General features: G+C 43.3%; 1 protein-coding gene across 3 annotated transcripts in view; it reads right to left on the bottom strand.

Annotated features, from left to right (window-relative positions):
• Nucleotides 1–18,013, bottom strand: part of SH3RF3 (SH3 domain containing ring finger 3) — a 214,209-nt gene that overhangs the window by 31,574 nt on the left and 164,622 nt on the right. For all 3 annotated transcript variants that reach the window (XM_028728005.2, XM_077927639.1, XM_077927638.1), the window contains 3 exons: nucleotides 8,578–8,678; nucleotides 3,686–3,856; nucleotides 289–536 (listed from right to left, as the gene is read on the bottom strand). In XM_028728005.2, coding sequence (XP_028583838.2) covers nucleotides 289–536; nucleotides 3,686–3,856; nucleotides 8,578–8,678 — 520 coding nt within the window. The remainder of the gene's footprint in view (nucleotides 1–288; nucleotides 537–3,685; nucleotides 3,857–8,577; nucleotides 8,679–18,013) is intronic.

Below are 18,013 nucleotides of genomic sequence, written 5' to 3'. Positions count from 1 at the left end.
CCAAAAGGTATTTGTGTAAATATTTGTAAGCACCGTAATTGATTTCAGCTGTGGCAAGTGGACAACCTGATAAACAAAATTCAGTTCCCAGCAATCAATAAATACTACCCTAAACACTACAGGGCACGTAAAAACCTTTCCTTATTGCATGCTGGGCTTCAAATAGAGCAGAATATTTTCAGAGGAAACCTACAGAGACAAAAGGCTTCCAAGGGCTTGTGCATCTGAGACAGAATACTAGATTTGGGGAATATGGATTGTTCAGACACATGAAGGACCTATACGTACCCATTTGTACAGAACTGCGGGGCTGGATGCCTGTCTGCTGAGAGGAATACCTCGAGCAATTATTCATCTGCGGAGAGGCTGTTGGCAGCTGGGGCTGAGTGGGTGGAGCGGTGATTGGAACAGCTGGCCTGACAACAGCAGCGGTGTTTGTAAGAGCTGGGCTTCCTGGGTGGACGGCTCCTGGAGAGCCTCTGGCTGTGGGAGACCCTCCTGCCAAATTCCTCGGCTGACCAGCTCCAGCAGGAACCCTAGAGAGAGAAAGAGAAAGAGAGATAGAGAGGGGAAACCAAAAGCAAATGCTCTGGGCAGGCACACAAGAAGACATCAAAGGCATATTCTTATCATCGTTTCCTGAAGGATAGCTTTGTTAGCCTGCTCTGCACCAAAGGCACTCAGTTGCACCTCTCAATAGGTTTCCCTGGCACATTGCTAGGTTTCTCTGGTGAAATCAGAGTTCATGCACCTATGCAAAGTCTGCAGGTTGCTGCAGATTATTATTATTATTAATAATAATAATAATAATGTGCTGCAGCTGTAAAAACACAATGTAATGGAATAATAATGATGATGATGATGATGATGTCATGCAAGACTGATGCAAGAATATTTGGAGAGACAAGAGTTAACATCAGGCCATTTGGTCTACGAAATTTTTCATCCCAGAAGCTAAAGCAGTATTTGGATCATTAATTTTAATCGACTAGCCAGTCACCTGAGTACCTCTGGGTAGGCATGCCTCTCTGCTTGGCTACGTTTGTCACCAAGGACTGCAAAGAAGTCTGAATGACTGCATGCTACAGAAATCATGATGGAATGAAGGTCGTTGGGTCTCTAAATTTTACAGGGTAAGCGCATTGAGAGACTGTAGCTTTGGGAGCAAAATGTAATGCAAAATGCACAACATGTGAAAAACCACCAGCAGCTAACAACTTGAATTCAATGAGTGTTAGGCACACCTAACTCTGCACTGCATTGCAACCTTACAGTCTTCCAGTAATTTATCTTGCTTAGGGTCTTTATACATGCAAGAGAAAGATCCAAACAGAAATCCTTAATCTCACAATTGCTCCCTTAAGCAGAAATAATTTTTGCAGTGCAAAAGAAATGCTGTCTTTATGACCTTTGGTCTTAAGATTATTCTCCTGGGTAACATAAGGTCCCTGCTTAATTGCAAACAGATACATTTTAATTGTTATAAGAACTAATATGCATGCTTGTTCCGTAAATATATGAATTAGAAAGTTGGAAGCTTAGGTCAGAGATTTAAATCAATCCCTTTTTCTTCTTTTTGGTAGTTTAACTTAAAGGTAAAGGTAAAGGTACCCCTGCCCGTGCGGGCCAGTCTTGACAGACTCTGGGGTTGTGCGCCCATCTCACTCAAGAGGCCGGGGGCCAGCGCTGTCCGGAGACACTTCCGGGTCACGTGGCCAGCGTGACATCGCTGCTCTGGCGAGCCAGCGCAGCACACGGAAACGCCGTTTACCTTCCCGCTAGAAAGCGGTCCCTATTTATCTACTTGCACCCGGGGGTGCTTTCGAACTGCTAGGTTGGCAGGCGCTGGGACCGAGCAATGGGAGCGCACCCCGCCGCGGGGATTCGAACCGCCGACCTTTTGATCGGCAAGTCCTAGGTGCTGAGGCTTTTACCCACAGCGCCACCCGCGTCCCAGTTTAACTTATCTTGAGTTAAATATCAAAATCTTCTTTACCTGGGTGCTCAAAACCAGCCAGGTAAAGAAAAAAAGGGGAGAAAAAATTATCTCCAGCACCTTAGCTTAAACAGTATCATGGAGATAAACATTACAAAGATATATTACACTGCCTTGTTGAGATATAAATTGTTTGCAATTCTAGTTTCTAGAGAGTGCTTCAAGTATAAGTTTCCAGTTCAGATGTCATTGGAAATTGGTTTAACAAAGCAGGAAGTATCTCTGAAGATACACCTGGCTTGCCAGTAGTACATGTGAAAAGGACCTAGGGATCTTAGAAGGCCACAAGTTTAACGTGAGTCAACAATGTGATTGTCAGGTGATGGTGTGGTTGCTCGAGAGCAAACAGGCAAGACTCCAACCTGTCTTTTCCAGGCTTTATTATCTGTACAAACTATCTTACAGTGCAGAGCGTCACAAGTCCATGTCTGCTCAGTCACTAGCAGAATCTGGGAGTGGGCGCTCCTTATACCTTCCCCAGCATAACAGTAGTGACCCCCATCCTTCTCCTCCTCTCTCTGCACGCAAACCTACTGCGCAACGTGGGCGCTGGCAAAGGGGGACTTGCCTCCCCTCCCCTTTGCTCAGGCTCGGTGTTGAGGCTCTCCCTAGCATCTTCTGATCCCTGCGTCCCTTCCCCACTGGAGGCGGGGCTTCCCTCCTCGCCAGAGGAAGAACTGCTTCGCAAGATCTTCAGAGGCTCCCTGTAACACAACTTCTCTTCCACCTCTTGCCTCTGAGCTGATGGCAGTTCCTTGACAGTGATGAAGCAGCAAAAAAAGCTAAGGCTATTCTAGGCTATACTAGAAGTATAGTGTCCACGTCAAGGGAAGTAATAGTACCACTCTATTGTGCCTTGGTCAGACCACACATGGAATCCTGTGGTGAGTTCTGGGTGCCACAATTTAAGAAGGACATTGGCAAGCTGGATTGTGTGCAGAGGAGGGCAAGCAAGATGATCAAGGGTCTGGAAACCAAGCCTTATGAGGAATGGTCGAGGGAGTTGGGTATGTTTAGCCTGGGAAAGAGGAGACTGTTAAGAGATATGAGAGCCATCTTCAAATATCTAAAGGGCTATCACATAGAAGATGGAGCAAGCTTGTTTTCTCTTACTCCGGGGGGATTCAAGTTACAAGAAAGGAGATTCTGACTAAATGTCAGGAAGAACTCTCAGGGACTTAGAGCTGTTAGACAGTGGAACAGACTCCCTTGGCAGGTGATGGACTCCCATGGAAGTTTTTAAGCAGAGTTGGTTGGCCATCTTCCATGGATGCTTTAGTTGAGATTCTTGCATTGCAGGGGGTTGGAGCAGAATGACCTTTAGGCTCCTTTCCAACTCTACAGGTCTATAATTCTATAGGTAGAGATACAGAGAAGGAAGCACCTGAGCTCATTTCCACTTGAATAAAGCATGGCTTATTGGACCAGGAATGTTACCTCTAAACTGGGTCACTGAGTAAGACCAATAAACCCTTTAGTCAAGTGCTATCTATCCTGAATGTAACCAGCAATCTAGGGTCTCTGACACGTACATAAAGTATGACTGATAGCAGAGTGATATACACCATAGCTTCTATCTCTCTCTATTTTAGGGAAACCCAGTGCAACCTGAAAAGAAATATATTCATATGCGAACATTGCCCAGGATATGTATGATTGCTCAGTGTCCATCTTTCCACTGTTTCTCACCTCGAAACAGGAGTTACGTAGTTGCCGGGAAAGACTCCAGACATGCCGTTTCTCAAAGACGTCCCTTTGAACCAGCCATCCTGACACTTCTCAATAACGCGATACATTTCACCCTTGCGTAGTTCCAGTTCATCTGTCTTCTGCGGCTTGTATGCATATAATGCCAAGTAGCTGTAAGAAAGGAATGACATAGAAAAGGAAGGTATGAAGTTGAAACACAAACATGTGACCTGATTCAGGCTGCATCTCAGTTCCCCCCAATCAGAAAGCTCTGTTTGTCATAAACGATGCTTCCTAACTACACAGGTAATTCCTGTGTATTCCTGTGAATTCATTGCAGGGGGCTGGACTAGATGGCCATTGGGTCCCTTCTAACTGTAAGATTCTATGATTAAAATGATGCAATAATCCAGAAATGCTACAAAACAATTACTAGAAATAATTAATAAAGAAAACAATTCCCAATTCCCCTTGTTTATAAGCCATGAAAATGCTCCTTAAAAGGTTCTGAACATTTGTTGCATTGCACAAAACTGCCCTTTTCTACTAAAACCCGTGTGGATTTTTCTAGCAATAGGAATAACAGGAGTAGGAGGAGTTCAGTCCCAGAACAGATGAAAAAAGAAACACTGAACTACTTGTGACTATAGACTACAGCCAATAAATATGATGCATGGCTTTTAAAACTTCTGTTTTCCAGGAAATGTAATTTGAAAAATAAATCCTGCTTTCTTTCTTTATCCTTTTCCTTTAAAGTGCCACGAATTCTTTTGCACTGTTTTGCAGTCAGGAAATAAAAATGGCAGTAATTATTAGGACACTTACATTTTTCTAACAAGTCCTCTAGGTGCACTTTGGAGCTCAATTTACCATGTGCTTGCAGTATGGAATGTTCTGATCTTTTATGTGTTTATTTGATGGTAAACATGCGAAAGTACTGCAGCCATCCTCATTGGCCATACATGTGCAATGGACCACTCTACCATGGGCCATGCTGTCTGCCACTCCTGGGCGGCATGAACACACCAGACATAGAAATCAACACTATCTGCAACTGGCCAGTTGCCCTAGAAAGGGACAAACTGGGAATTTGCCTTGACGCAGGCAAACCAGCAGTTGCAGCTACTAAGTCACTGAGGAAAAGACGAAATGTGGCACAGGAGCGTTTGTTTAAAGGGCTTCTTTGAGCAGGTTGAGAGGTTGGAAGAAGGTACAGAAGGGGTACCAGCCCAGTGGAACTTGCACTGAAACCAGAAGAGCAAATGTACAACCCCTAGCCATGGTGCTAGGAACCTTATGTGGTGGTTAGGCACTATGATAATATTATCTCTTCACTATATAAGAACTAAGTGACTTTGGCCTTCCACAGGATGACAATTTAACTGGTTTTGCCTGAACAAAGACTTGCAATGCCATATATAATAAACCTTGAATTGGATGAGGCTGCAAGTTACCTGATAAATGTTGTTGATTGACCAGTTTCAGCTGCTTTTCTTTCAGCACCTTCAATAAGACTTGCTACTGGGTTCATATCTGTACCCAGTCTTGTCTGTCTATTGACCATCTGTGTGACTGACACTTTTAATCATTGGTAGGGAAACTGTGGCTGCCCAGATGTTGAAAGGCACTAACTCCCATCAGCCCTAGCCACCATGGCCTATGATATTATGGGATTGTGGGATTTGTCGTCTAACAATATGTGGAAGGCTGCAGGTTCCCTATCCCTGTTTTTAGCAAAGATGGCTGTACCAACATTTCTAAAAACCACCTTTGCAAAAGTTGACCCAACCCTTATGCATGGATATGTTTGCTGGAGGTGGGAGCCCTGCTTGACACCTGTTGCGAAAAAGCACGGAAAAGACATTCTTGTGCAAAAATGACCTAGATAAGGGGAAAAAAATGTATTTATATTTCCTTGGAGCATGCTCTTGGCATAGTATTGAGATTAACAGTGCTATCCAGCTACAAAGTCTCTGGACATGACTGCTTTTCATCACCCACTAGCATACACTTTGAGGCTGAGATAAACTATAAAGAGAGAGAGAGAGAGAGAGAGAGAGAGAGAGTGAGAGAGAGAGAGAGGAAAAAATCACCCTAGCACCTTCAAAGCGGCAATAAGATGACATTTCACAGTACGGTGGGCTGGATCTAGTTAACTGACACAGTTTTAATCTACAATATTCAGCACTAAAAGTTGCCTGCCAGAATTTCCAGATTTAACTTTGGGCCTGAGGGACTCAACTGTGACTGAATTTATAATGTTGAATTCATGGTGCTATGGTTAATGTCATCTCTGTAGGTCTATTATCAGTTTGAGACACAATTGCTTTGAAGTGAAGCCTGGCTCCCGGCCACAAAGAGCACGAAGGTGCTTATTTTTCTTTCCCCTCTCTATATAAAATATTCTATAACTTGGTCAAGTGAAACAACGTAGGCAACTGGCTGCTAAAATGAAGAGAGGACCTGCCTTATATATATATATTTAGGGATGAAAGATGGGGAATTAACTGCTTATACTGCAAACGGAAACACATCTACAATTCTATGATTTGTACAATTATACTGTTACCTGTACAACTGTTACTATCCAATTATCTTATCTGGCGTGGTGTTTCCTTGCCCATCGATGCAGTTTCACCACCACAGCAAATTACTATGAAAGCTGAAGCTTAAGTGCTAGAACATCTGCTTTGCAGGCAAAAGGTCCCAGGTTCAGTCCTTGGTCGTGGGTGGATCCCTCATCTGAAACCCTGGTAAGCCACTGCCAGTCCGTATGGGCAATAGGATGAACCAATCGCATGACTACAAGGCAGATTCCTATGTTCCAATAGATAGATGTAGTTCTCTTCTTATACAAACACATTAAGGCTGCATTCAGAAGTCAAGCTTTGTGCAATGTTCATCATGAGCCATGGCTTCATCAAATAGCCTTGTTTCAAACAAACCAGTTAATGTTTATCATAGTTTGCTGGCTCAGATGAAATGATCTGCTAAGCCAAACTGGGTGCAAAAGAAACTGCATGGGAGGAGGAGAGCAGAGCACACTGATCAAAGGTTCATTGCAGCTCATTCACAGTGGGCTAAGCAACAACAGTTAAGTCTGAAGATGGCCTCTGTTTGAATGCATCTCCAGGTAGGGCTGGGAGACAGAGACCCCTGTTTAAAATTCTTATGCTGCTGGTCAGTGTGGATCAGTGTTTCCCAAACTTGGGTCTCCAGCTGTTTTTGGACTACAATTCCCATCATCCCTGACCACTGGTCCACCTAGCTAAGGATGATGGGAGTTGTAGTCTAAAAACAGTTTGGGAAACACTGGTGTAGCACAATTCAAAGTGTAGGTGCTGACCTTTAAAGCCCTAAACGGCCTCGGCCCAGTATACCTGAAGGAGCGTCTCCACCTCCATCGTTCAGCCCAGACACAGAGGTCCAGCTCCAAGGGCTTTATGGCGGTTCCCTCACTGCCAGAAGGGAGGTTACAGGGAACCAGGAAGAGGGCTTTCTCGGTAGTGGCGCCCGCCCTGTGGAACGCCCTCCCATCAGATGTGAAGGAAATAAACAACTATCTGACTTTTAGAAGACACCTGAAGGCAGCCCTGTTTAGGGAAGTTTTTAATGTTTGATGTTTTATCTTGTTTTTAATATTCTATTGGGAAACCCAGCCAGATGGACAGGATATTAATAAATAATAATATTATTAATAATTTATTATTATTATTATTATTATTATTATTATTATTATTATGCTCAGCTAGATGGGCCAATGGCTTAGCTCAGCATAAGGCAGCTTCTTATGTTCCTGATTATGGACATTCTAAAGACGTTGTTCCCTCATTGAAAAGGGAAGTTAAAAGCAGGGTAATTTAGTTTCCCGAATTTCTCCTTTGGGCAAAGCAGATTATTAAATTCAGATTTATTTTTGGAAATATACATCGGGCCCACACTTGGGTTTCTGTTTCAGCAGTACAGTGGTGCCCAGCAAGACGAACGCCTCGCAAGACGGAAAACCCGCTAGACGAAAGGGTTTTCTGTTTTGGAGGTGCTTCGCAAAACGAATTTCCCTATGGGGTTGCTTCGCAAGACGAAAAAATCTTGCAAGTCCCCGCGGGTTTTTCCCGCTCCCCCCCTTTTCCTAAGCCGCTAAGCCGCCTATCAGCTGTTCCGCTGATAACCCGCTTAACAGCTGATCGCGAAAAGCCGCTAGACCGCTGTAGCGCTAATCCGCTAAGCTGTCAATGGGCTTGCTTCGCAAGACGAAAAAACCGCTAGATGAAGAGAATCGCGGAACGGATTCTTTTCGTCTTGTGAGGCACCACTGTATAACTTATGTCAAATACATACAAATATAAAACACATCCGTTATGAGATTTATTTAAAGTTATCCCTGATAAAGTCAACCTCTTCTTCTAAATAATAGTTAATCAACCTGAATCATCTTTTGCCTCAGCTGAAGCTTTTTGCACATATGATGTTAATGCTATGTCTTCGTTATTCTTTTTCTACTGTGCACAACTGGGTGAGGTGTTTTTTTTTTTTCATTCTAGAAACCGTGCGTCCTAACAAAGATGGTCTCAGGTGTTCAGTTGTACAGGAATGTAATGGTTTAATTTGCAGGAGCAGATTTCTGCAGCTGATAGCCACTCAGCCGGCTATGCAATGATTCATACATCTGTAATAAATATCTTGGAAGCTAAAAATGGGCTATATAAAGAAGGTGACCTGGCCTTTCACTGTTCATTTTTCAGCTGTGGCAGAAGGCTGGGTTATGTTCAAGACAGTGATAACTACATGAGCAGTGCTCCTGTCGCAGAGCCATTATTTCAGACGGCAAACAATGAGAGACAAAATGTGCTGCGTATCCTTAAAACAGTGTTCAGTGCAAAATGGAGGCTTACATGTTGAGGGGCAGCTGGACCTTTGATGGTGTTCCCTGATCTCCAATGATTGCACTTGTTCTGGGTCCAGTCATGGTTGCAGTTCCAGCGAAAGTAGAATCCTAGAAACGAAAGAAAAATAGAAAGAAATGAAAACAAATAATTTCACAACATACTTAAGACTTGTTCAGGAGTTAGAGCTGCGCTCTCTCTCTCCCTCTCCCCCGAATCCCAAAGACTTTCATTGGCATGGCTGCCCTAACCATTGACATCCTTGCAATGTTAGCTTAATGTTATGGGCCAATATCAATAAAGAGCTCTTTATACAAGGCTTCCAGATGAATAGATTTCACAAACTGGTGACTCACATACTCAAGGTTTGGCTTGAAAGGCAGAGCTACTATTGTTCCAAAGGCAGTGAAAGTACCTCTAATCCCCTTACAATTACCGTTAAGTACTTTTTGAAGGCCTCTCTGGTTGATCCCTGCCATTCATGTTCCTAGCAACACCTTGGCACTTGTGTACCAAGTCTTCCCTGGTTTGTTTGTTAATTTTTATTTTTTGCAGTTTCAGGTCTTGCTGCTGCTGGTAGCTGTTTTCTTGGTGGATTGTGGAGAATAGCAATGATCTGCTCACCTGGGGCTCTGGGGGAGCGGCATTTACTGCATGATACAGTCATGGCTGGTCCAAGGAGGCCGCCATCTTCCTGCATGGCTGGGGGAGGGGAGGATCACTTGGCACCACCTTCCTCTGGCTGTGTTGGACCTACATGCAGGCTGACATCCCTGCTGACAGTTGCAGGATTTACTACCAACCCAGTCTGTTAGGTGTCGGCTCAGTGTAGGAGCGGGCAAGTTGGCATATGGACCTTGCTATGTCACCATATCTGGAATTTTCTCCTGCATGCAAACTGGCCAGCTTGCAAGCTTTCACCTACCTCATAGGAACTGTCACAACTTTGACAGCTAAGACATTGGGATCCTTAAATGGGATTCAGCAGGGGTGATTGTCCAGGAGTCCACGTGGGGACTGATGGGCCAAAGCACCTCTCCCAATGGGACCCTGTGTGGGGTCGTGGCATGTGGTCCATGTTGTGGGCAACTCCCCAACACAAGGTCGACCCCACTGGGTTCCTATCTGACAGGATGCAAGCTGCCTGATGTTGGATACATGCCCAATGCCTTAGCCAAACCTACTCTTACCTGTAATCAATAAAATTGTGGCCTAATTCAACCCAGTACCAATCTGTGTTCATTTCCTTGGTCTTCCCTGCACCGGATGTGGACATCATGAGTCTGTGGTGGCAAGGGAGTGCTCATGGAACCCCTGTGAACATGCAACAGCCAATGCACCTCCTAAACATTGATGTGCTGGTGCACCTTGCCTTGTGGCTGATGTATATTCAACTCAACAATACATATTTTGCTTTACAGCAACTCTTTTTTTTAAATTACCTTAAGGCATGTTTGTTTAGCTTTACACATTCTAAGAATATATTTCTGGCACAAGGAACACTTGATTGTTCACAGCAACGATTATAGCTCAGCTGCAACCTGCCCAGCAATCTTGGCAGTCTTGGAACTTGGAAAGCAAATCTTTGCGTCTGCTTTCAAGGACCTGCTCAATATCTCTATCACAGGAGCAGCATTTAATTTGAGAAGTCGCATCGTTTTCCTGCTAAATCATTTTCTTATTAGCCCTGTGTGATAATAATATTTTACATGTTTGTTGAAAAATAGATTATTGTCATTTGCTTTGTTCTGAGTATTACTTTTTTTTAATAACTGGGACTGCTCATCTCTTTAGTGAAAAGGGATGAAACACAGAGCAATGAAAAAATAATTATGGTCATTATAATACAGTTTGTATTGAAGTTTATATTGCTTTCCATTCTGAGCATATAAAGCATTTTCATAAGAGAAACCAGAGAGAACTTACAACTGGGTACAAATATAGATATAGTTTTCTATGGATTCTAGTGGCATGAGGCTACCCGAGGGCACAGGATAATTTCTGTTGTTATTGCAACAAGAAAGAAGGTAAAAGCCTGTCTGAGTATAGCAGAAGGAAGAAATTTGGAAGTACTTAAATCCCTGGAAGTACTTAAAAGTAAACCCTGTGCTCTATTCATCAGAATTCAATCTATCATCTGTGGTCGAATTTGGCCCTATGGTATTAAATGTTTCCAAGGTCTTGTATCTACTTGAAAGTGGCGGGTTCACTTATTCAGCTATTAAAGAGACCTTGGATGGAATATATTTATAAATCTCCCCTCTTCTTTATGAAGTCTTGTGGGATTTTTCAAATCCACGAGTTGGAGGCGCATTTCATAAGCTGTGAAGTGTGACAAACTTTTAATGCTTCTTTCCAGCTCACCGTCTAATAATCTTAAAACTCCTATCAGTCATTTACTTAGCTGGTGCCAGCACCAGGAAGTGGCGCAAGGGCAACGATGCAGCAGCATCTCTTTCATGCTGAGCCTCGGACTTCTCATTCCATATGCATTGTTCTCCTAAGATCAGAGGCACGTGGGCAGTGCATAAGAGCAGAGAACTTTGCAGAGAAGATTTCGGAGGGAGGGATACATTGGGCCTAAGGCAACCTTATCCTATAAAACAGGCAAGCAAACAAAAACCCTCAAAAAAATGTAACCTGAAACAGCAACAGTCTTCATGTGCTGGAGGCAGGTGCGCGCTCGTCACCTATCCTTATATGTAATGTAAAGTGAGACATGTTTGCTTCATGCGCAAGCCTAAACGCATCACTGCGGAACTGTTCCCTCTGGGCAGGGGGGAAGTAGAGAAAGGTTGTACCAATCAGACTTTCCAATGTGTGGATCTTTGTGGTGTTCCCATGGCAGGAAGGCAAATATGTTCAGCCCTTCAACACACAAAGACAACTGCCTGATCTGAGACCATGTCAAGGGAACCTTAAAGGTAAAGGTACCCCTGCCCGTACGGGCCAGTCGTGACCAACTCTGGGGTTGCATGCTCATCTCGCTTAAGAGGCCGGGAGCCAGCGCTGTCCGAAGACACTTCTGGGTCACGTGGCCAGCGTGACGAAGCTGCTCTGGCGAGCCAGCACCAGCGCAGCGCACAGAAACGCCATTTACCTTCCCGCTATAAAGCGGTACCTATTTATCTACTTGCACTTAGGGGTGCTTTCAAACTGCTAGGTTGGCAGGAGCTGGGACCGAATGATGGGAGCTCACCCCGCCGCGGGGATTCGAAGCGCCGACCATACGATCAGCAAGTCCTAGGCACTGAGGTTTTACCCACAGCGCCACCAGCGTCCCTTGGATGCCCCTAAAAGGATGTTGGTGCCACGTTGCATCCGACAGAACAGAATAAGAACCCTTGAGAGCACGGGCCATTTCAGTGGCAACTGCAGTGTGCTTGATTTACAGGCTGGAGGTGCTACCTGACGCGCTTGTCATTTATTCAGACTTCTCTTCCTATCTGATGCCAAGCGCTCAAGGTGAGTCACGTTAGCCTTGTTTGCACGTAATACTAAGGCAAACCATGGCTTTGGCATGAAGAATAAAAAGAAAACGTGCAAGTTTCTGGATTTAAGATTGCAGCTGCAGTGTTGGGCTGCCTGGGGCTAAGACATATTTTGGCTTAGTGTTATGTCTGAGCCAGAGCTCAGACACGTTTTACTTCCAGCCTGAATTTTGCTTTTTTTAATTGTTTTCTGCAATTTTTGGGGAGCGGGAATCGCTAAAAAAGCAAGTCTTTTTGTTGACACATGGGAGCTGAGCACAGTAAGAAAAATACCAGTATAGGTCATTATTTTTGCAAGTGGGAGGAGGGAAAATGCTATTGTTGATGCTATTAGTGAAGATACCACCCAACAACTCCTATTCTGATTTCAAAACAAATTCAACAGAATTTCACAGCAAGGAACTCCTTCTCATATTCGTTAATGAAAGGATTGTATCTTTTAATGTATGGATTATATAGCTGTATCTTATTTTTCAGGAGAGAGATACACTCCGATACACACATACAGGTTAATAATATGCCATCATCTGGGAATAGCTGAAGTAGAAAACAGGCTAATGGTCCTTGAGATTCATGCTACTCATTTCTGTCAAATCCACTGACTATAAAACAATGGGTCATGCAATCACTCCAGGCCTTAATGTTCTTGGAAATAATGTGAAAGCACTTAATTCATAGTTGTGTTACCAAGTATTGGCAAGAAAGAACTACAGTCAAGATCAAGTATTCTCATCAAATGTTAATTACCAAAGTGGGAGGTAAAACATCCAACAGCTCCAGAATACAGCTTTCCATTTAATGGTGCCATATATTTTAAAAACACCCCTATATATACAGATAAACATAATTACAGCTGCAGATGGGCACACACCATCTACTTGTCTGCTGCGGAAGGTGATGAACATCAATCTCTCCTATGGATTTATTTAGCCTATAAATTATTGAGCCATCTGTGGCACTTCTAACCCTCCCCTGCACCAGCAGGCAGCAGAAGAGGTTGGAGAATAAGCTGTGTTTTCTTGTAGCTGGACAGGAACATCACAGTGGCTCAGCAATACCCAGGAACACCAGTTCCATGATATAAGAGTCCCACATGGCTACAGGGCCTGATGAAGCAGTTGCTACTGTCCATGTAAGTTTCCACCTTCTTGTGAATTCTTCCCTTTAATTTGGATGTTTCCTACTTTCCTGGTTGTATGCTACACTGCCCCGATAGGAAAGCATTAGGCTGTCATTTCAGTGATCCATTGAAAGCAGCGGTGGTTCTATGCTCCTATGCTCCTAATTTGCTTGGCAGAGGGCTGTACGACTATTTGACGGATTTACTTGTTCACTTCCAGATTAGTGCCTCATGTTATAATCGGCAACGTTAGGGCTGATTCAGACATTCAAAGAAACTCATCCCTGTGACACCCCCGCCCACATCTGTCCTGAGGGATGCATTCATAAGAAGAACGAATGTGTGACCTGGCCGATCCAAGTACTCAGAACTAATTCTTATGAATGTGGCAGCTGGAACATGTGCTGAAACAACAGGGGAAACTATGAGAACTGCAGCTGCTTCCTTGGTTGCCCGGCAGGCAATACAGTACATTTTCCATGTGAATGTCTACCTGGGGGGCAGTGTGGATGTATTGCATGCTCCTAACAAAGGCATAGCCAAGTTATTTTAATACCATGGTTGTCCTAAAAGACTGTACTCCATACTGGTGATGTGAAACTTGGTGGACTAATGCAATAGGAAAGTTCATAATATAACCAGCTAAACACTAACCCTCGCATTAGACTGTTCCCCCCCCCAACTCAAATATGAATTTAAGGTGTTTAAAATTCCAATTTGGCATCTTTTGTGGGTTACACTCTGAATGCAGAGCAAATTCAGATTAAAAGCCCAGTTCAGGTTAAGACTTGGGACTCGGCTACATTAGTCAAGAAACAGCGTTTTGAATGCGTTATAAACATGAAACACCAGATGGCGCCAGAGAGCAAAAGAAAATTCTAAGCGATTTTCCATAGCTTCCCCCCCTTTTGTAATAAATGATTTAATTTCTGACTTACAGCATTCCCCCCCCCCTGTGTGTAGATCCACCCCAAGTAGTTGGGTTCAAGAAGGCATGAAGAATAATTCTAAAAGCATTTAAGGTAAAGGTAAAGGGACTCCTGACCATTAGGTCCAGTCGTGGCTGAGTGTGGGGTTGCGGCGCTCATCTCACTTTACTGGCCGAGGGAGCCGTCGTACAGCTTCCGGGTCATGTGGCCAGCATGACTAAGCCGCTTCTGGCGAACCAGAGCAGCGCACGGAAATGCCATTTACCTTCCCGCCGGAGCGATACCTATTTATCTACTTGCACTTTGATGTGCTTTTGAACTGGTAGGTTGGCAGGAGCAGGGACCAAGCAACGGGAGCTCACCCCGTCGCGGGGATTTGAACCGCTGACCTTCTGATTGGCAAGTCCTAGGCTCTGTGGTTTAACCCACAACGCTACCCAAGTCCCCTAAAAGCATTTACTTGGAAGTAAATCACATTATTTAAAATGTAACAGAAACTTGATTTAGTTGGCATCCTGTACATGCCAATAATGTTTTTATTCTGGCGTCTTCCTCACTAAACATATAGACTGATGTTGGGAAATCTGCATTTTTTCCAACTAGTTCTTTTCACTGGAATGTGTTTTAACCGAAATGAGCAGAACTGACCCTACTTTACTTGCACATCATGCCATGGGTAAGGCAGGGGGTAGAAAGACGTTAACACAACCTTAGGCATATTACATGTGAGTCCACCTCATATTTTCTAATAAGTGTGCTTGTAATCCTAGTGTTTTGTCTCCAGGAAGCTACAACAGCTCAAACTAAAGTACTGGGCCAAGGAATAAGCCTAAATTTATGCAAAAAGAAAGAAAGAAATAGAAATCAAATCAAACTCATGAGCTAATGTGATATGTTTTGAGTACAACTATCATTATCCATAAAAGTAATATTTCTTTGGAGCAAAACAAAGAATGGTTCATGTGGAGGATATAAACTCTGTCCAAATCCGAAACCAGAAGGGATTTGATTTGTTTCCTTCCCAGTCTCCCATGCACAGATGTAAAGTTAAACCTTTTCCCATTGGCTCCTCTCCAAAGGCTTCTTATCTCAAGCCTCCCAATGCGATACTATAGTTTGAAACTTTATATTTTCCCCACTCTTTTCTTGACTGCAAATCAGACCTCCCCTGCCCCATTTCCCTTTATATTAGGAAAACCATTCTGCTGAGCTCAGTTTGATTGTGTTGCTATCTTAATGCAGCAGATGAACCTACACACAGGGTGTTTGTTGTCCTATTCGAAATGTGTGTGCCCTTCAGCTGGGAATCATGTGCCAGTTCTTATCGTGCACCAGTTGACTCTATTCAAGAATCGGATTTGTTTGCAAGCAATGCCTTTGCCTTCTTCCTTCTCTGCTTGGATTGTGACACTGGGGGTGCAGCCAGCCATACTTCATTATTTATGAGATGTATCTCTGGTCAGAAAAACCAGGGGATTTGGAGCAGGGTGACCTGTGACCTCTCTAAATAGCAAGGAAGAATAATGCATAAGGGGTGCAAATGGAGGGAAGATGAGCCATCTGAGGCCTAGACAAGATTAGTGAGCCAAGTGGGACCAACTCAGCTGAAGCACAAGGCACTTCGCTTGTGGACAGCACCCCTGCTAACCTAACAACTAACCTCACTCCTGCTTAGTTTTATCATTGGCTCGCAGCTGTACTACATTCTCTCAGTGCCAATCAATTTAACTAGCCAGTAAGAACCCTCTGCGTGACAGACACAATAATTTAGGAGGCCATTATTTATGTTTAATGTGTTGCACTCAACGTGCCAGCATCAAATATGCTAGATGCATAGTCTATTGAAAGGGAACACAATAGCGATCGGGTCAATACTTGCATAGACACACACACACACACACACACACACACACACACTCCCCCAACCTTTCGCTTCTTAGCTCCTCACTATTCCTCTGGAAGTTATGAGTGTGATAGATTTTTCCCGATTGTTGTGGTCAGAACCCAATGCTTTATTTATTACTTCTAAGCTTTAAAAAACAATGAAAACTTCTTTTTTTTAAGACCACCACTTATTTTCAAATACATTCAAAGCAGTATAAGACTTCTACATGCTTATCGTTAATGAGCATGAAACAGCTAAGGTGGTACCATTTTCAGAAAAAGAAAGGCAAAATAAATCTTGGATAGTTAGCACAACAGTATCTTCAAGAGCAGTTTCTGTGGGGGATTTTATGCTATACTGTGGTGATTTGTTTTCATTATTGAACATATTCTGTAAGTTCATTTTATAGGAGTGTATTGGTTTGAATGTGGGGCGAAGGAAGTTTTAAGCATGCAGCAAGGTAACCTTAACGCTATGGATTATTATTTTTTATTTCAATGTCCAGTAATGTTTTTGACCTGATGAAAACATCTTTTACAGAATAATATTTATTTAAATCGCTTTGCACTGCTGTCGGCAAATGTGCCATGCCTTAATTAACAAATATGAATTCCTTGGGATTTTGTATGCACATAAGTAGACAAGGCTACTGATGAGACACCTAGTTTAGTAACTGATAGATTATTGTACAGATAGAGACGACTGTATGCATTTTAGCACAGACAAAACTCCTGCATTTCCTTTTCTTTACAGATTGAGAAAATGTTTCATTTTCAATGAAGAAACTAGCTTCAGATGAAGAGTCTGAGGGTAAGAGAGATATAACTGATACAGCCTCGTCTATTAGAGAAAAAGTGTTTTTCTCTACTAGGAACATATACAATCTCTCACTGAATACAGAGCCTTGTAATCAAGTGAAGATCAACCAAACAATTTCCCACTGTTTTGATATATTTACAGGTTCTGGCACATAGTGGTCTGGTTTGCACATAGCACGAAGCCCAGCTATGGCTAAATGTGTACGAGGAAGTATATGGGTACTCACCAGGAAAAACAATGGCTGCCTTCACACCTCCCCAAGTGCAGCTGCTGCTGCTCTACCCAAAGCTAAGTCATCGTTTGGCTTAGCACTACATCTGAACCCAGACTCATGGTTTGCACTAAGAGATGTAGCCAAGGTTTGCTCTTGGCTGACTGCCTTCAACAAGTCACTCAAGTCCTACTAACTCCCATCACTGTAAGTTCACTCACTATTCCTCCCCCACACACTCTTAGTAATTAAGACTGCATTCATGTATATTTTTTAGCATAGTTGGCCCTTCTTTTCCATGACGAGCTCACACATTACTGCTGGTATGTGAATCCAGGAACCATGTGGATCTTTCCGATGCAGTTTGTCCTGTCCACATGGTTCCAGTATTCAAACAAATGTCGTAGCAACGTGAGATCTTGCCACAAGAAAGCAGTTCTTGAACTACTAGAGGACCTCTGCTTCTTGTTCTGTGAAACAGTCAGAAAAAGAACTACAGTGGTACCTCGGGTTAAGTACTTAATTCGTTCTGGAGGTCCGTTCTTAACCTGAAACTGTTCTTAACCTGAAGCACCATTTTAGTTAATGGGGCCTCCCGCTGCTGCCATGCCGCTGCCAAGCGATTTCTGTTCTCATCCTGAAGCAAAGTTCTTAACCTGAGGTACTATTTCTGGGTTAGCGGAGTCTGTAACCTGAACCATATGTAACCTGAAGCGTATGTAACCCGAGGTACCACTGTACTGATCTCAGCTTCTCAGTAATCCAAAGAACTGTTGAGGCTAAAGACTGGTGAACACAAATGACATGTGGTTATTTTTCTAAGTGTAAGTGTGTAAGTCAGATACATGAAAGCTACTTACACAGGGACAGCGACAATCATGCCCACTTTTCCTAAACCACCACCTTCACAAAATGTCTAACATAAAGCCCGTATTAACATTTCTTCTCGTGGACATACACCTAAGTATATACGGCTGCATAAAGAAAATG

The sequence above is a fragment of the Podarcis muralis genome, chromosome 4 (assembly GCF_964188315.1).
Source record: "Podarcis muralis chromosome 4, rPodMur119.hap1.1, whole genome shotgun sequence".
Lineage (NCBI taxonomy): Eukaryota > Metazoa > Chordata > Lepidosauria > Squamata > Lacertidae > Podarcis > Podarcis muralis.
This window is presented reverse-complemented; position numbering and strand designations above follow the sequence as displayed.